The sequence below is a fragment of the Rana temporaria genome, chromosome 4, assembly GCF_905171775.1.
Source record: "Rana temporaria chromosome 4, aRanTem1.1, whole genome shotgun sequence".
Taxonomy (NCBI): Eukaryota; Metazoa; Chordata; class Amphibia; order Anura; family Ranidae; genus Rana; species Rana temporaria.
Window position 1 is genome coordinate 437,750,257 of NC_053492.1, and position 20,152 is coordinate 437,770,408.

At 44.5% G+C, this 20,152-nt stretch overlaps 1 protein-coding gene across 2 annotated transcripts in view; it reads left to right on the plus strand.

The window, feature by feature from the left end:
- The window catches only part of LPGAT1 (lysophosphatidylglycerol acyltransferase 1), a 167,928-nt gene that overhangs the window by 92,253 nt on the left and 55,523 nt on the right, over positions 1–20,152 (plus strand). For both annotated transcript variants that reach the window (XM_040351482.1, XM_040351481.1), the window contains exon 3: positions 12,934–13,052. In XM_040351482.1, coding sequence (XP_040207416.1) covers positions 12,934–13,052 — 119 coding nt within the window. The remainder of the gene's footprint in view (positions 1–12,933; positions 13,053–20,152) is intronic.

Genomic DNA, 20,152 nt, shown 5'->3' on the forward strand with positions numbered 1-20,152 from the left:
TTTTATAATGGGAGCATTTGTTATAAATGAAAGCTCAGAAATGGATGAGATTTCTGCTGAGCTCAGTGCAGGGAGGACATACAAGCTAAAGGGATTAAGAGGAAGTATGAAATAGTAGAATACAGAAGTGCTTGGCTTCCATCTGGATTAAAAAAAGAAAAAGCATTTCAAGAGAATGTACAGTATATAATTTTTTTTTTATTATGGTCACGACTAAAACATTTCTTTTTTTTGTTTTGTTTTTTTGTGCAGGTAAATTAGAAATGCTGCTTATCACTCTTGGCCCGGATTCAGGTAGATTTGCCCCTTATTTGCGGAGGCGCAGGGCAGCGTTTTTGCCCTGCGCCCCCGCAGTAGCTCCGTAAATTGCGTGTGCGCTGTGTAAACTTGCCCTGCGTAAGGGCGCCTAATGTAAATGATCCCGTAGGGGGGCGGGAATCATTTAAATTAGGCGCGCTCCCGCGCCGAGCGTAGAGCGCATGCTCCGTCGGGAAACTTTCCCGACGTGCATTGCGGCAAATGACGTCGCAAGGACGTCATTTGCTTCAAAGTGAACGTGAATGGCATCCAGCGCCATTCACGAATCACTTACGCAAACGACGTAGATTTCAAATATCGCGACGCGGGAACGACGGGTATCCTTTAGCATTGGCTGCGCGTGCTATTGGGATGTGAAACCTTACGCGAAACCCGACGTACGCAAACTACGTAAATTGCGTACGCAGGGCTCGCGCAACGTTGTGAATCGGTGTTAGTATGCAATTTGCATACTATACACTGAGCACAATGGGAGCGCCCCCTAGCGGTCATCGCTAGAATGCAGCCTAAGATATGCGTGGCATAAGAGCCTTATGCCACGCAGATTTTAGGCTGTAGTTGGCGTCACGATGTTCCTGAATCAGGAGCATTCGTAACGCCGGGGCAAGTAAGCAATTGCGCTGTATAACCTATGGTTACACAGGCGCAATTGCTTCTTGAATCTGGGCCCTTGTGTTTCCATATACAGCCATTAGGTGGATCTTCTGAAACCAATTTTATGTTTTTTCTTGATTTGTCTTGTTTTGTTAAAGAAAAATTGTATGCAGAGCTCAATAGTTCAACCTTAAATTTATACACTGTAGTAGTGAATGAGTCAAAGCGTTGTCTCCTCCCTCTCACTAGACTTCTAGTGAATAGCTTTCTTCTAGGTTTTAGTAACAGGACAAGTTTTGAGGAAAACGGCAACAGCTGTCTTTAGAAAACCCATAGTGCTTGGGGAGTTCTTTGTCATCAGTAAAAGTGGTTGTAAACCTTTACATATACCCAGTGAAGTGACTGGCTTCAGGTCATACAGAAGTTGTACCCGTCTATTTATCCGCAGCCTTTTCTTCTCTTTATCTGTTCAAAGTTCTGAATTTTAAACCTTGTCTGAGTTCAGAAAAAAGGGGGTGGAGAGCTGTCGGCATCAATCTGCTTGGGGAGGAGTGAGAACGGAGCCATCGGCGGTGTTCGTTGGCTCGGTTCTCAAGGCAGAGACGCTGGGGGACAGATACAGCATCGGTCTGATGCTGCATCCACCGAGGAAGGTATGATTAGGAAAAATAAAAATACCATACTCCTTTTAAATACCACCAAGAGAAAGCTCTCTGGGAATTTTTTTAATTTTTTTTCTATTTGGGTACAGAGTTGCATGATCGCGCAATTGTCATATAAAAGTGTGACAGCGCTGATAGCTGAAAATTGTCCTGGGCAGGAAGGGGATGAAAGTTCCCAGTAGGCAAGTGCTTAAAAACATTAATACTAATATGTATGCTCCATTCACACCTAAGCATATAGATTTACTGGCGCTTTTCTGTGTTGTTTTTAACCACTTAACCCCCAGACCATATTGCTGGTCAAAGACCAGAGTACTTTTTGCGATTCGGCACTACGTCGCTTTAACTGACAATTGCGCGGTCGTGCGACATGGCTCCCAAACAAAATTGGCATCCTTTTTTCCCCACAAATAGAGCTTTCTTTTAGTGGTATTTGATCACCTCTGCGGTTTTTGCGCTATAAACAAAAATAGAGCGACAATTTTGAAAAAAATGAATATTTTTTACTTTTTGCTGTAATAAATATCCCCCAAAAATATTTTAAAAAACTATTTTTTTCCTCAGTTTAGGCCGATACGTATTCTTCTACATATGTTTCGTAAAAAAAAAATCGCAATAAGCGTTTATTGATTGGTTTGCGCAAAAGTTATAGCGTTTACAAAATAGGGGGTATTTGTATGGAATTTTTATTAATAGTTTTTTTTACTAGTAATGGCGGCGATCAGCGATTTTTTTTATTTTTTTTAATTTTTTTTATTTTATTTTTTTTTCCCGGTACTGCGACATTATGGCGGACACTTTTGACACATTTTTGGGACCATTGCCATTTTTATAGCAATCAGTGCTATAAAAATGCATTGGATTACTATAAAAATGCCACTGGCAGTGAAGGTGTTATTTTCATCGGAACCCTCCCCCCCCCCCCTCCGGTGTCACATTTGACACCTTTGAGCGGGGAGGGGGGTGCACATACCTGTCTAATTCCTCTCTGCAGGGATTCTGCGGGTAGTGCGTCACTTCTCGCCCCCGCCCATTGTGTTCTGGGAGACACTCGGCTCCCAGAACACAGCGGGAACCAGTGAGGACGGTGCTGCGCGACTTTTGCATGCGCCGTAGGGAATCGAGCAATGAAGCCGGAGCGCTGATTCCCTCACCGAGAATGGCGAGGGGGGCAGCAGAGTGACGAGCGATCGCTCGTCTTCTGCTGCAGACGTCGCTGGACTCCAGGACAGGTAAGTGTCCATATATTAAAAGTCAGCAGCTGCAGTATTTGTAGCTGCTGGCTTTTAATATATTGTTTTACACCGGAACTCCGCTTTATGTCGGGCGTTTCTATTGAAGTCGATGAGCCAAAAACTCTTGCAATCTGCCAAAAAGATGCTAATTTACTTTTTTGAGCTTCAGGTGACAAAACGCTCATATGGCCATTGAAATGAAAGGGATTTTGCTTGTTGGGCGTTTTTGAAGCTTCAGAGCTTAGCGTTTTACAAGCTTAAAAATGCTCAGGTGGGAACAGGGCTTTAATTTTGGCATCTTTTCACCCTTCTAGTGCAATGTGTACTTCAATGCAGGTCGCAGAAGGGCAGATGATCTGGACCAATAACTGAGGTCTATGCCAGTCTGGACAATGTTTTCGGCCTCTGATGAAGCAGCAGGCTGCTCGATACTCTGTAAATGCATCTTTTTCCATAGGCCCTTATGTATAAGCTGTCTACATGCTGTGCAAAAAAGGAAAAAACTGCGCTAATCTAGAAATATAAAGTGAGCAGCTACATAAGCAATGTGACAAAAATCGAATAGAAATAGTGAAGAAATATGTAGCGCTAGTGAAAAACACTTATGGAAGATGCATAAATGAAAAACCATGGATAAATGCAATTAAACCACAGTAACCTGTAAATAAGTGTCCATTAAAAAAATAATGGAAGCACAGAAAAACAAAAGTCCATCAGTAGAAAGCATATGACCACATCATCGTCATGGAGGGGACATTCTGCACGATAAAACAGGAGTAGATGGAATACTCTTACCGGATAGCGTGGATCTGCTTGTCAGCGACAACAGATCGTAAACGCATGGAAGGACTCCACTCGAATCTGCTTAGCTGGACGAGGGCCCAATGGTAGACTCCACACAGGATATCCATATGAATGGCTGTAGTCCTGGACTGGAACCTCACCGTGGGTGAATTCGCTCAGACTCAGATTCACAGGCAGAGACAGAAGGTCAGCTTATTCCAAAGCGACAATCGGTGGTGTAAAAAGTGGTATCCACTCAAAGGAGGGTAGGCACAATCGTAGAGTATAAAAAACTTTGTATCCAAAAAGGTCATGCAGGAGAAAGAAAAAAAACAATGCTCCGGATGGTGCAGGTAAAAGAGGATAAGGTTTTATTGTAGTAAAACCAAATGACATTAAATTGATCACTGTAGCATAAAAAAGTAAAAGCAATATGGGGAGCAGGTATAGCAAGCCCGACGCGTTTCGTTCAACTGGGGCATCAGATGCCCCAGTTGAAGTCCAGTTTTATGTCATTTGGTTTTACTACAATAAAACCTTATCCTCTTTTACCTGCACCATCCGGAGCATTGTTTTTTTTTTTTCTCCTGCATGACCTGTTTGGATACAAAGTTTTTTATACTCTACGATTGTGCCTACCCTCCTTTGAGTGGATACCACTTTTTACACCACCGATTGTCGCTTTGGAATAAGCTGACCTTCTGTCTCTGCCTGTGAATCTGAATCTGAGCGAATTCACCCACGGTGAGCTTCCAGTCCAGGACTACAGCCATTTATCTGGATATCCTGTGTGGAGTCTACCATTGGGCCCTCGTCCAGCTGAGCAGATTCGAGTGGAGTCCTTCCATGCGTTTACGATCTGTTGTCTACATGCTGACCTTCAGCAAAACGACTTCCCCACTGGGGTCTGTGGCCCCCACACCTTTAGTCTCGTCTCCCTGGCAGAGAAAGTCCTTCAGCCAAGGCCTTGCATCCATTAATAAATGTGAAATCTGTGTAAAGTGATGCAGATGAGATTACTGTTGAAGTACATTCGTCAAATTTCTGCTAATGACGGACCATTTCCTGGTCAAAACACTAAGTGCCTCTCTGTACATTGTTCTGTCTGATCACGTGTGTAAAGCTGTATTTGACATCGTGCATCAGTTTGATTCCCCACATTTCAGTAATACTCTGGAGACTTTCCTTACTCCTAATGCAACACCAGAGTAGGTTGTTTGCTGGAAACTCCATAGTGATGGACACATGATGAAAACACATAAAAAAAAAAAAGTGTGTATCCACCCGTATAGTGGCCACATACTTGACATGGAGAGCTTATGGAATGCTTGCAGTAGGGTTAGGAATGTGGGCATTGTGGCTGGTTGCCAAGCAAGCTTGCTTTACAGTACTAGGGGCCCTGTCTCTATGCAGTTTGTATGATTTTATGTTCTGTCATTTTGTCAGTGCTGCCAGGTGCATTATTTGCCACAAATGGATCCTCCAAATGCCAATAAACAGGAGTTCATATTTCTATGCTAGCCAGAAGCTTTCTCCTTGGCACATACCATGGTTCAGACCTGGAGGTTGTAGAGTAAGGGATGCCAAGGCTCAGGCCCAAGTACACACTGGGCACTTTCTTGGGTACACCTTGCTAGTAGAGCTGCACGATTCTGGCTAAAATGAGAATCACGATTTTTTTGCTTAGAAGATAGATCACAATTCTCTTACGATTCTCGCTAACTTTACGGGTTTTTTTTTTGTTTTGTTTTTTTAATCTTTATTCATTGAAGTGTATTTTTTCCCCAAAAAATTGCATTTGAAAGACCACAGGGCAAATACAGTGTGACATAAAATATTGCAGCAATTGCCATTTTATTCCCGAGGGTCTCTGCTAAAAAATATACAAGTGTAATTCGTTCCAGAAACATGCTTGTAATCCAAAGCACTTGTATATCTTGTTCATTTTTTTACAGGGTATAAAAGAGGAGAGAGGCACCTCCTAAGTGCAGCAATAAGTTGCTAAATGTTGTACCTTCATTTATTTGTTTATTTTTGTGACATGACGCTACTCTTATATCAATACATCGCTTTTATATCAAGGCAAAATGTATTAAAACTAGGGGTGCAACGGATCGTCACCGATCCGTGATCCGAACGGGTCACCCCGTTCGGATCGGCACACTCCGCGATCCGCGGAGCGCTCCGGAGCCTCGGCCGTAGGAAAGTCCCCGGCTTCGGCCTAGCTCCGGAGCGACGGCCATCTTGCTCCACCCCCGTGTGCTTGTCAGAGCCCAGAGCACAGCGTGACACGCCTCCCAGCGCGACACGCCTCCTCAGTGCGGACTACAGCGCAGGATCATCCACCGGCAGCTACATGAAAGGTGGGGCTGAGAGGATCATTGAGGCGGGCGGTGTATATAGTTACAGAGATGTGAGCAATCTGCTATGGGCAATGGTGACCTTCCCCAGTGTGCTGCGAGTGTCTCTCTACTGAGAATAAGCCTGAGAGAGGGGACACTGCGATCACCCGCCAACCAAGGAGCTCAGAGTGACGGGGGGGGGGGGGAGGCAGATCACCTGGAACTGTGTGTCCATCAACCCTGACATCTGGGAGCATCCCTGCAGAGGAGATCAATGTGTCATCTGTACGAGCATATACCCCCCCCCCCCCCTTTCTATACAAGAAACCCCCTCTCCCTGTGCAATTGAGGATGGATATGCCCCCTGCTTTTTTTCCTGTGTGCACTGTACTAATCACAGTAATGATAGTGATTAGGGGGCAAGTGGACATCTTTTATTACACCCAACAGAGTTTTAGATTTAGTTATTTTCATCACAAAACGGAGCTTATACGCTTAAATACACTATTTGTAAATCCGACGGACTGTTTAAATGTTAAATTTAATGTGAAAATCAGAGGTGTTCTGTCACATTAGCAATAAACAGTCCGTCGGATTTCCAAACACTGTATTTAAGCATATAAGCTCCGTTTTGTGTTGAGAATAACTGTGAAATCTAAAACTCTGGTGGGTGTAACAAGATTTGTGTTTTTTTTTTTTTTTTTTTTTGCTGATCCGAAAATGATCCGATCCGTGACTCCTGATCCGAGGATCGATCCGATCCGTGAGTTTTTTGATCCGTTGCACCCCTAATTAAAACCTTTTGATTGTCTTGCAAAACGCTCTCAAACCAAGGTTTTACTGTATAATGTTTGGGGGTTCCATTTAATTTTCGAGCAAAAAATATTGATTTTAACTTAAAGTCCAAATCTCCTTCTGACACTTGTTTAAGTGGTTAAACTTCCTGCATTTACACACACTTTGCTCTAAGAAGGAAGTTGGTTACATTGTTTCATGTTGTTACAAACTTGGCAGACTGGGGATTTTTTCTTTACACAGAAATGTATCCCTTTGATCTAAGAAGGAAGTTAGTTACAATGTTTCCTGTTAAGAACTTGATATTTTCTTTTCACAGCTGATGAGTCTCTCCAGTTGTTTTATGAAAACATGGGCAAACTCTGCATTGGAGATGTCAGGGGGGGTTGAATCGAGATCACAATTTTTTTTTAATGATTAATTGTGCAGCTCTAGTACCGGGTTGGACCCCCTTTTGCCCTCAGAACTGCTTTAATTCTTCATTCCATATATTCAACAATGTGTTGGAAAAATTCCTCAGATTTTGTTCCATATTGACATAACATCACGCAGTTGCTGCAGATATGTAGGTTGCACATCCATGATGCGAATCTCCCATTCCACCACATGCCAAAGGTGCTCTATTGGATGAGATCTGGTGAGTGTGGAGGCCATTGGAGTCTAGTGACCTCATTGTCCAGTGGTGAGATGATTGGAGCTTTGTGACATGGGGCATTATCCTGCTGGAAGGAGCCATAAGAAGATGGGTACACTGTATGCTCAATTGGTACTAAGGGGCCCAAAGTGTGCCAAGAAAATATCCTACACATCCACCACCAGCCTAAACCGTTGATACAAGGCAGGATGGATCCATGATTTCATGTTGGTTATGCCAAATTCTGACCCGACCATCTGAATCTCACAGCTGAAAAATTTGAGACTCCTCAGACCAGGCAACATTTTCCCAATCTTCTATTGTCCAATTTTGGTGATCCTGTGTGAATTGTAGCCTCAGTTTCCTGTTCTTAGCTGACAGGAATGGCACCCAGCGTGGTCTTCTGCTGCTGTAGCCCATCAGCTTCAAAGTTATGTGTTGTGCACATTGCTGTTGCCTTTCTATCAACTCAAACCAGTCTGCCTATTCTCCTCTGACATCAACAAGGCATTTTGTCCACACAACTGCCTCACTGGGTATTTTCCCTTTTTTGGACCATTCTCTATACATTTTAGAGACGTGTTTTGGCCGATTAGCAATTTGCGTTACCAAGCGATTGAACCTGATAAAGTGGCCAGTGAGTTTATATAACCCTGCAGAACACCTGCTGGAGCTACAAGGTAGAAGTGTTGTCTTCAACCTGAGTAGACCAGTGGACTGAAAGCGCAACCGAGGACATGCAATCACTGTGCAACAGTTTAGCAATCTGTGTAATCCCCAAATTTACGTTTACAGTACATCTTTTTAAAGTGGAACTTCCGCTTTAAGCTCCCCTGGCCCCCTGACATGTCGTGTTTTTTTTGGGGGGGGGGGGGGGGGGAGTGTGTACCCTTTTTTTGGGGGACTTCCTTTGCCACTTCCTGCTTCTTATCTTCAGCCGTCAGGCAGCCCTAGGAAAAAAAAAAAATTAAAAATGATTTTATCGTTTCTTGCCCATTAACTGGGTGAAAAATGAATTAACTGTCTAAATTGCAGATTTTCGAACGATTTTTCATCTAGTGTATGGGTACCAGTAGACTGGTCAGCAGGGGCCATTCCGCTGCTAGCGCCAAATCGCCAGCAGCAGGATCTCCAAAAAGTCTGTGTGTGTCTCTCTCTCTCTCTCTCTCTCTCTCTCTCTCTCTCTCTCTCTCTCTCTCTCTCTCTCTCTCTCTCTCTCTCTCTCTCTCTCTCTCTTCCCCCCCCCCCCCCAAGAGGGGACGTCCGAACCAACCCCCCCCCCCCCCCTTCACTTGCCAGTGTTTCTTGGGCTTACCCTGTTCACCCGCGAGACGAGACGACGTTGTGGTCTGCTGCTCCCATAGGCGATCAAAAAGTAGATACTCTTTGCTCGCCTCTATGGCCTTGGAGGACCGGACGTTTTGAAGTAAATACCTTTAAAAAATAAGTTGTTTTGATCTTAAAGAGGTCTGGGGTATCTCCATATAGGAGGACCTGTCTTCCTTTTTTCTATTACAAGGGATGTTTACATTCCTTGTAATGAAAATAAAAGTGCTAAGAAAAAAGGATCAATGCAAAAATAAAAAGCAAAAAAAAATTTTTTTCCCCCTCTGTGCTCGCACATAGAAGCGAGTTCAGAGGCAGTTTGGACACTTCAACTGCCCCTTAACTCATTCAATGTTATCTTATGTGTATACTGTTTTTTTAGGCAGTTTCTTTTATAGGCATTTTTTGAAGGCAAAAAAAATAGTTCAGACGCCGAAGTTTGACGTTTCAAATGCTAAACGCAGGCGTTTAGCCGCGTTTTGTTTTATAGACTTTTTTTTTTTTTTTTTCACAAACACTTCTAAACCTAAACGCCACATTTGTAAATGCGGCAAAATGGACGTTTTAAACCTAGGTTACTACCTGTCAAGTTAAATCTTTCAAGAGAGGTTGTAAAAATGTCCTGTGTACATGAAGCGCAAGTTGTGTATGCATAGGTAAACAGTATTCACACCACACGAGGTATCGCTGCAAGTGTTCGAGCGCGAGCAATAATTCCAGTGCTAAATCTGCTCTGTAACTCTAAATGGGTAACCTGTAAAGGCTTTTAAAACATTGCTTATAACGATTTTTAAGTACCAAAGTTTGTTGCCATTCCACGAGCATGTGCAAGTTTAAATCGTGACATGTTTGGTATCTATTTACTCTGCGTAACATCTTTCACAGTCTACAAAAAAATTGGGGTAAGTTGTGTTTTTTTTAAAAATAAAATTTACAAGCTTTAAACAGTGTTTTTTTTTTTTTATTTCATTAAAGTGTATTTTTTCCCCAATTTTCTTTTGACAAAATGGTGTGACATAAAAAATTGCAATGATCGCCATTTTATTCCCTAGGCCTAGGGTTTCTGCTTGTATGTTTGGGTGTTATAAGTCAGTGTTTTTCAACCAGTTGCGTGAGGAGACCCCAGGTGTGCCGCGGCAAAATGACCCCCAATATAGGCAGCTATCTGATGGCCACTTGGTTAATATTTATTATTACAGTGGTGCCGGTCCACTGTGTAAAGCTCACTTCCCGCTGCCACAGGCACTCGGGAAGCTGTGCGGACCTTTCCGACCGCGTCTTGCCAACCGATTACGTCATCGGTTGCTATGGGAGGGTCGGCCGCACGCACTGATATCTGTGACGTGTGAGGCCCCGTACACACGACCGAGAAACTCAACGGGCAAAACACATCGTTTTGCTCGTCGAGTTCCTTGTTCGGCTGTCAGAAAACTCGTCGAGCCAAATGTTCCCATTGCCCAACGAGGAGATAGAGAACATGCTCTCTTTTTGGATCGACGAGTTTCCCGACTGGTTTCTTGGCGAAAAGTGTACACACCACCGGTTTTCTCGGCAGAATACGTCTCCCATCGAGTTACTTGCTGAATTCTGCCGAGAAAACCGGTCGCGTGTACGGGGCCTTGAGCCTCGGGAATAGATGCTGGCTGGCGCGCGTTTCCCTAAGGGGAGGAGAAGAAGAACACCACGAGTAGGAAACAAAACAGCGAGGAGACACAGGTACAGTACTTGTAGTAGATGAGCCATGAAGGTCATTGCATGGAGGAAGAGAGGGATCCTTTAATATCATGTCTCCCTCCTGACACCTCCATTGCCCACTCCGCTCTCCTCGTGTCACCCTGTCAGTCAGACTCCTCTGATGGAGAGAGATCCAGTACACGTTTTATCTGATAGAGCCAGCCAAGACAAAGAATCATCTGTAAACTCAAAATAGCAGGTTATGTCCACCTGGAGTGTGTCTGCCACCTTGGCGTTCCCTACACCTGTCATTTTCAATGTATGATTAGTTTTTATTGCAGGCATGGTGTTTCTAAAAATAAAAAATAAACTATATAACACTTGTTGGCACTTTCATTGCCTCACTTTTCATTGCAAGCATGGTAAATTTTTTAAATGCAATATAATATACATGGGCTATATGGGTTATTTTTGATGATGATAACTGTATACTTCAATCCTGCAGTTTGGCCGCAGCTCAGATGTAGCGAAGGGTACCTGCGGTTTTCATGTGTTTTTTTATTGACTTCTATTATGTCCCTTATTTTTGGTGTGCTTTCAGAAAATGTACCAAAAATGTACTACATAATAGAAGTTTATGAGAAACCACATGAAAACCGCAGATATCCTGCGCTGCGGCCAAACTGCAGTATTGAAGTTTACAGTTATCATTATCAATAATAACCCACATAGCCCATGTATATTATATAAAAAATAAATAAAATCACCATGCTTGCAATGGAATTAGTCAATGTGAAAGTGCCCTAAAATGAAAATATCAGCCATAACCTTGATATTGTTTTTTTTACAACCAGTGGCTGGCTTTCTCATGAAAGCGTTCCGAGTGGTTTTTGAGCCACTGGAACGCTTTCAGAAGCGGCGGGAGGGGATGTCCCCCCTCTTCCACCGTTTTGCCTGAGAAACAATCCAAAAGGGACAGTGAAAAAAAAAAGTTTAATAAATAAGACAAGGTGTTTTAAGGTGTTGCTTATGGAGATTTTGAAGTATCAAAGTTTGTCATCATTCCACGAGTGTGCGCAATTTTAAAGAATGACATGCTAGGTATCTATTTACCCGCCATAACATCATCTTTCACACTATACCCGCAAATTGGGGTATTATATTGTGTTTTGTTTTAATTAATTGAACCACTGTGCAAATAGCAAGTGGCATAATTTTTTTCTCCCAAATTTTTGGTTTGGTGTGCCTCGAGATTCTGACAGATTTTAAAGGGTGCCTTGGTTGAAAAAAACGTTGAAAAACACTGTTATAAGTAATTTTTCTAGCAAAAAATACTGATTTGAACTTGTAAACAAAAAGTGGCAGAAAAAAACATTTGCTCCCTCTGTAGCCAGGTTCAGCAAGATGTTGCTCTGCCACTGGTCTGAATGCTGCTGATCTTTAGAGATGGGAGTAACACATCGCTGCCTTGGCTACAGAAGGAACAATTCCATAGGGACAAACTGGTAGCCTTTTAGCGATCCTGCCATTGTTGATTTTGACAAATTGTCAGCAGCAGGATGGTTAGTGGCCGGCCCGGGTGTCATTAGCCAAAAGGCCCATACACACGATCCGATATTCCGACAATTGTGTGATGGAAGGGTTTTGTTGGATAATCTGACTGTCTATGCTCCATTGGACAATTGTTGGAATTTCCGACACCAAATGTTGGCTGTGCATGCTCCCAAATTGTCCAACAACAAATGTGTGCTGTCAGTTTATCCGATCGTGTACAGCAGTCCGTCGGACTTAAATCCAAAGTACAAACACGCATGCTCCGAACCAATGCTAACCATCAGATAACATTAGCAGAAGTTGCCCAAAGGGTGGCACTAAAGAGCTGAAAAACTGCATAGTTTTGTGTATGTTGGCTGAAAAAGTTCTGCTGTCTGTATGCAGAACAAGTTCACGGCCAACGCCCTTCGGACAAAACTACACGGATTTGATCGATGGAAGTCCGATCGTGTGTATGAGGCTTTATTTTTGTTGGTAGGTAAATAATGAATTGCAGTGAGAGCCCTTTGGTGTGTAACTCAAACTCCAAGCAAGTTGTAGCTTCGTTGTTGGGTGAGCCACAAAATTGGCAGCTTAAGTAGTCGAAATATTATTGTTGCTATAAATCTCTGCTACTTGGCTGATGGAGTGACATGACCCTAAAAGTAATTGATTGGTATGTCTAATATAAAGATCGATTTGTGTGTGTAGAAAATAAATGACTTTGTATTTCCTTTAATTTTTGTCCTAGTACTTTGAACTGTGAATTAGTGGAGAGTGGATTATTTGATAAGTATTCTGACATTTTATTACCTTTCTACGATCATTCTCCGAACGTTGGTTCCCTGCTTGGCTAATGCGGTGTGGTAATTCAGAATAAAGGCTGCTAAGTGTTGAACGGGGAAGAAAGTGCGCTCACCTGTTCTAGTCTTTCAAACCTAATTGTCACTTATATCAGACGTCCTTTTCAAAGTCTTTATTTCAAGCATTTCTCTTAGCAGTACCGAGCTAATGGCGGGATTTTCTTGTGATTGCAGTTGCTGAATGGGGCGACGATGTCCACACGATCACAGAAGACGAAGCCGTCATGCTGGTGAACCATCAAGCGACAGGAGACGTCTGCACGTTAATGATGTGCTTACAGGACAAAAGCCTGGTATGATGTCTCTTTATGGAAAGTGATTTTGTGGTGGGGAGAAGTTCATTTCTAATCAGTGATGATTAGTGTGAAGTAATTTGTGTTTACATAAAGATTAACGAAGATCCAACTTTCTTTATAGACCTGTCTGAGCAATGAACTGCATTGGATCTGTGCAATTATTTTATGTACCCTTTTGCTTGGAATCTAGGAGCCAGCTAAAAAAGTTAGGAGCCAGAAAACGAGCCCCGTCCCAACGAGCTTGCGCGCAGAAGCGAATACATACGTGAGCAGCGCCCGCATATGTAAACTGTGTTCAAACCACACATGTGATTGGTAGAGCGAGAGCAATAATTCTAGCCCTAGACCTCCTCTGTACCTCAAAACATGCAACCTGTAGATTTTTTTAAATGTCGCCTATGAAGATTTTAAAGGGTAAAAGTTTGTCGGCATTCCACGAGCGGACGCAATTTTGAAGCGTGACATGTTGGGTATGAATTTACTCGGCGTAACATTATCTTTCATAATATTAAAAAAAAATGGGGATAACTTTACTGTTGTCTTATTTTTTAATTAAAAAAAGTGTAATTTTTTCCCAAAAAAGTGCGCTTGTAAGACCGCTGCGCAAATACGGCGTGACAGAAAGTATTGCAACGATCGCCATTTTATTCTCTAGGGTGTTAGGATAAAAAATATATATAATGTTTGGGGGTTCTAATTAGAGGGAAGAAGATGGCAGTGAAAATAGTGAAAAATTACATTAGAATTGCTGTTTAACTTGTAATGCTTAACTTGTAATGCCAACGGCCACCACCAGATGGCGCCAGCTCAAATCTGGTGGTAATAACTTGTAATACCAACCGGTCACCACCAGATGGCACCAGCTCACCTTCCAAGCCAAGTCGCCAGGACACTATTGCTAGTCACCCTGGCGACTGGGATTTGTCTAGCCCTGCCTTATATTACCAAAAGTATCGGGACTCATGCCTTTACACGCACATGAACTGTAATGGCTTCTTAGTCCGTAGGGTTGAACAGTGAGTTGGCCCACCCTTTGCAGCTATAACAGCTTCAACTCTTCTGGGAAGGTCCACAAAGTTTAGGAGTAGGGGTGCAATGGATCAAAAAACTCACGGTTCGGATCGTTCCTCGGATCAGGAGTCACGGATCGGATCATTTTTCGGATCGGCAAAAAAAAAAAAATTCTCCCCCACTGTAATATACACATCTCCCCCCCCCCCCATTGTAATATACACATCTCCCCCCCCCCCACTGTTCACCCCCACCAACTATAGTACCCCCTCGGTGCAAACACCCCCCCTCCTCTCAGGGCAAGAGACGACCCCCCCCCCTCCTCTCAGGGCAAAAGACCTCCCTCCTCTCAGGGCAAGAGACCCCCCTCGGGCAGTACAGACACTCCCAGCGTGTGTCCCACGAGTACGGGCTCCTCTGTGGGTGTAAACAGAGGAGGGCCGCCGCCCGGTGTACCAAGATGGCCGCGGCTCCGGAGCTAGGCCGAAGCCGCTCCTAATGTTGTTCCTGCGGCTCCGAAGCTAGGCCGAAGCCTCGGCCTTTCCTAGCGTTATGGCCGCAGCTCCGGAGGTAGGCCGAAGCCGCGGCCATAACGTTAGGCAAGGCCGCGGCTTCAGCCTAGCTCCGGAGCCGCGGCCATAACATTAGGAAAGGCCGCGGCTTCGGCCTAGCTACGGAGCCGCAGCAATCCGCGGATCACAGTGTGTTCCGATCCGAAGGGGGTGACCCGTTCGGATCACGGATCAACTGTGATCCGTTGCACCCCTATTTAGGAGTGTGTCTCTGGGAATGTTTGACCATTCTTCCAGGAGCGCATTTGTGAGGTCAGGCACTGATGTTGAAATAGAGAGCCTGGCAAGCAGTCTCCGCTCTAATCCATCCCAAAGGTGTTCCATCGGGTTGAGGTCAGAATTCTGTGCAGGCCAGTCACGTTCCCCCACCGCAGACTCGCTCATTTATGTCTTTATGGACCTTGCTTTGTGCACTGGTGTGCAGCCATGTTGGAACAGGACAGGGTCCAAAATGTCTTGTTATGCTGACGTCTTAAGACTTCCCTTCCCTGGAAGGGGGCCAAGCCCAACCCCTGAAAAGCAACCCCACATCATAGTCCCCCCTCCACCAAATGGTTTGGACCAGTGCACAAAGACAGGTCCCTAAAGACATAGATGAGTGAGTTTGGGGTGGAGGAACTTGACTATCCTGACCTCAACCCGATGGAACACCTTTGGGATGAATTGGAGTGGAGACAGTGAGCCAGGCCTTCTCTGCCAACATCAGTGGCTGATCTCACAAATGCGCTTATGGAAGAATGGTCAAACATTCCCATAGACACACGCCTAAACCTTGTGGACATCTTTGAAGCTGTTAAAGCTGCAGAGGGTGGGCCCAGCTAAATGTTGAACCCTACGGATGAGGACTGGGATGCCATTAAAGTTCATGTGTCTGTAAAGGCAGGTGTCCCAATACTTTTGGTAATATAGTGTAGATTTTTTTTATTTTATTTTTTCATCTTAATCTTTGAGCAACATCCATCTCATCACTTGCATCAAAGCTCAGTGTGTGAAGTTAGCTGAAGGGTACTATACAGGTTCCAGGAATGTGGTCCATTTCTATGGTTCCCAGACCCTGAAGACCCCTTATGGGGTATGCCCACCATGATGGACCTTTTATAGGCCCGGTTTCGTAGATCAGATAATACAAGGTTTCCTTTCATATGGAATTGGGTTCTTGCTTTAAACACTATCTGCTAGGCGCATGACATTTTAATGGGCAGAAGATTTGGATGTTCACTTTGTTTGAGGCGCCCCCTGCCATTTTGTGTCTAACATTTCTCAGGAAGTTCTTTTTTAAAATTGGTGTTTTTCTTTCCTATCTGGACTTTGTTTCAGAAGGATGAGGCAGCAGTGTCATGCCTCCTGAATGATATACGGTATTGATCGCTCTTTAAGAACTCACCCGTTACGTTGTTGCATTCTCGCAGCCACAGAAGCTTGGCGTCTGGGTTATAGCAGCTCCTCCTGGAGGTGCAAATGTATTCTGCCCTCCTGAACCATGAATACCCCACTGGAGATTCCCTCACTAGTAATGGTGGATCACAGGCACAAGGTTGCTTGGACAAGAAATTTGAATAGGATGCGTACTGCAGACGGCATACAGGAAATGCAGAACACGGCTCAGGGTTGTTTCCTTATCCAGGAGCAATGTCCTGTATTGACACCCTTTCTCTCATCTGACTCTCTCCCATTCATGACAAAAGCAGATATCTCTCACTATGCATGAATGCTTCAGAAAATTTTCTGGCACTTCTAGAACCTTCGGGCCAGAAATGCTGCATATCCTTTTCCTTCGCAAACAAAGAATTTCCCAGCACACTTACCAGCCAGTTAGCAAACAACCAAATTGGCCCTAACAGTTTACATTTAAATCAGATGGTTTTGTTGTTTGCACATATTTTCAAATATATGTGTAAGCCGCAGTGCCCACACCAAAGGACCTCTGTATATACTGCGGTCATAACGCTAAATATCCAGAGCCTCCATAGTAGGAGCACATAAAAGAATGGATGGATTAAGGGCTGGTATGCCTGCAGTGAGCCCACCATCCCATAAAGGCACAGGGGCGCAGATGATGCCCAGCAGTAGCATAAAGGCATTCAGCGCATCCCTGCACCCAATTCATCCAACTGTACAAAATAGTGGCAACCACCCCAATCTATAACAAGCCTTTGCAGCAAGGTGCACATGGAAGGGCAATGCATATTGGAAACAAATGATTTCTTCTCACACTTGCCAGCCCTTAACGTTTCTTTTCCCCCTGACCCTGTTCTATAATCAAGAGAAAGCTCCTTTTCCTAAAGATGTTCTGGAGTTAAGTATTGAGGACATTGCTTTTGTATCAGAGGCAGCAGAGGATTTTCCCTCTCCTAAAATTGAGGTGTAAGCTATGGCTTCACACCTGATACACTAATTGATGCAATGCACACTAGTTTTTGCCAAATGGCACCTAATTCTCCGCAGCAAAAACGGACCTCTTTGGTTACTCAGACTGGCTAATGCTGCGTACACGCGGTCGGAATTTCCGACAAGAAAAGTTTGATGTGAGCTTTTGGTCAAAAATTCTGTAGGCTCCATCGGACTTTTTCTGTTGGAATTTCCGACGGCAAAAATTTCAGAACTGGGGTTCTCAAATTTTTCGACGGGAAAAGTTCTCGTCAGGAATTCCGATCGTCTGTATGCAATTCCGACGTGCAAAAAAACATGCATGCTCGGAATCATTGAACTTCATTTTTCTCGGGCTCGTTGTGTTGTATGTCGCCGCGTTTTTGATGGTCGGAATTGTGTGCGACTGTGTGTATGCAACACAAGTTTGAGCCAGAATTCAGTCGGAAAAAAATCCACGGTTTTCTTGACGGAATTTCCGATCATGTGTCCGCGGCATTAGTCTAAAAAGGCAGATTGATTATGTGCTTTAAGGCCTGCTTCTGACCTGAAACAGTTTATACTTCTTAGAGAAAAAGTCACTGCTCAAGGATACTAATTAAAAACTAGGGTTGTCCAATACCACTTTTTTAGGACCGAGTACGAGTACCGATACATTTTTTCATGTACTCGCCGATACCGATTACCGATACTTTTTTTAAATGTGTCCCCACAAATATGCCGCCGTGTCCCCACAAATATGCCGCCGTGTCCCCACAAATATGCCGCCGTGTCCCCACAAATATGCCGCCGTGTCCCCACAAATATGCCGCCGTGTCCCCACAAATATGCCGCCGTGTCCCCACAAATATGCCGCCGTGTCCCCACAAATATGCCGCCAATGTCCCCACAAATATGCCGCCAATGTCCCCACGAGAAAGCCAAGCCGCCCCCCCCCCCCCGCCATTGTCTAGTTGATCAGTGCGGAGAACATTACACAGCTTTCATTTGAATAGCTGTGTGTTCCCCCGCCGTGCCTCGTCATATATAGCCCCTCCCCCTTGTCCGGGCACTTTGATAGACAGATCACCCATCCAATCCTGGGACAGGTGATCTGTCCATCAATTTTCCCTTGACAAGGGGAAGTGTCTATACCTGACGAGGCACGTGGGGGAACACACAGCTATTCAAATGAAAGCTGTGTAATGTTCTGATCAACTAGGAGCGGGGGGAGGGCTTGGCTTTCTCTTTGAGGACTGCTCTGCTCCGCTCTCTCCGCCCCTCACCAAATCCGAAGCCACGGGTGCTGGCAATGCATAAGCACTAAAGTTTAGTGTGAAACGCGTCCGCTTGTACCCCGTTTGCTGTGGCATGTATCCTGTCCAGAAATCCTTCCTTAATTTTGCATTAGTTTATACTTATTCTTGGCTTTTTGCTGATATTTCTCCTAAGCAGGATTTAAAACAATCCTGTATTAGACCCTTCCATTTCAGTTCTCGAATAAATACCTTACAGTTCCTATTGAGGGTGTTCCTCTTAGCTCTTGCAGGTCCAGCCTTGCAGCTGGCAATTGCATGTGTATTTGCCAGGCTAATGCTAACTGGTTCACACACCTGGACAGGGACCAGAAACCTGTCTTAGAAGACCATGCTTTCTCAGGACAATTCCATCCGAAGCCTTCAGCCCTATTATTTTGTGTTGGTGCTCCTGAGAATGTCCTTCGGCAAGTCTCTAGGGTTGGCCCTAGCAAAAGTTTTTGCCACTGTGCAACCACCTGAAGGTAGCAGCCTATGGTCTATGAATACCAACCCTGTACTGAACTTCAAGGTTGGTTGTTTACAGGTAAGTCACCGTTTCTATTACTTTGTAAAAGTAGTAATGACGACATCACTGGGCTGCACAATAGTCTGTTGGAGAGCAGAGCTTTGGGAGGAACTCTGCACAAGGCAAGAGAGCGCTAGTCTTTATTATGGGAAGCTTCTTCACAGAGGCAATTGCTGCACAGATCTGCAATAAATACACAAAGCACACCAAGATTTAAAGCGGTGGTTCACCCTCCTTAACAACAATGCAGCATAAAATCCGGCATAGTAGCGCGAGCTACACTATGCCGGTCTTAATTTTTTTATCCCCGTACTCACGGTTATATCGTACATAGACGATTCCGTCTGCCGCGGGGAATGGGCGTTCCTAGCAAGAGGGAGGGTGATTGACGGCCGGCTCTGGCACGTCACGCTCCCCGAAGACAGCCGGAGTAGGTCTCGGCTCTTCACGGCGCCTGCGCACAGGCTATGCGCAGGCGCCGTGAAGAGCTAAGCCTATTTCGGCTATTTCCGGAGAAGCGTGACGTGCCACGGCCGGCCGTCAATCACCTTCCCTGTCCATAGGAACGCCCATTCCCCGGAATCTTCTATGTACGCTATAACAGTGAGTACGGGGGAAAAAAAATTAAGACCGGCATAGTGTAGCTCGCGCTACTATGCCGGATTTAATGCTAGAGGGAAAAAATTTTTTTTTTTTTTTATATAGGGTGAACCCCCGCTTTAAGTAAAAATACACATGACTTTTATTTGGACAATATTTGTTTTCCCCAGAATTAATCTTTAACCACCTCCGCTCCAGAAGGTTTTTCACACAAATAGAGCTTTCTTTTGGAGGTATTTGATCACCACTGGGTTTATTTAATGATTTTTTTTTTTTTTGCTATATAAATGAGAAAAAAAGATTGGTCATTTGGTGCATATTTAATCCACTTGCCGACTGCAGAACGCCATTATACGGCAGCAAAGTGGCTCTCCTGTGCCAGATCATGTACCTAGTAAGTGATCCGGTGATCTGCCGGTATGGTTCCGGCTATCGTGAAAGTTCCTGCGCAGGCGCAATCTGATCTGATCTGCCGATATGGTTCCGCGCAAACTTGCCGATGGAAATCTCCGAAACTCGGCCGGCATCCAGGGCGACGTGGATTTCGAGGAAAGTGGCCAGTCGGCCTTCGCTCGCTCGGCCTCCTGGCTCTTTTTTTTAACATCCTCCAATCCACGGGGATGTTAAAGAATGAGCCTGGATGCCGGGCGAGGTTCGGAGATTTCCCTCGGCAAGTTTGCGCCTGCGCAGTCCTTGAAGGAACATTCCCGTTAGGGGAACCTTAAGGACAAGTCACCGGCACTT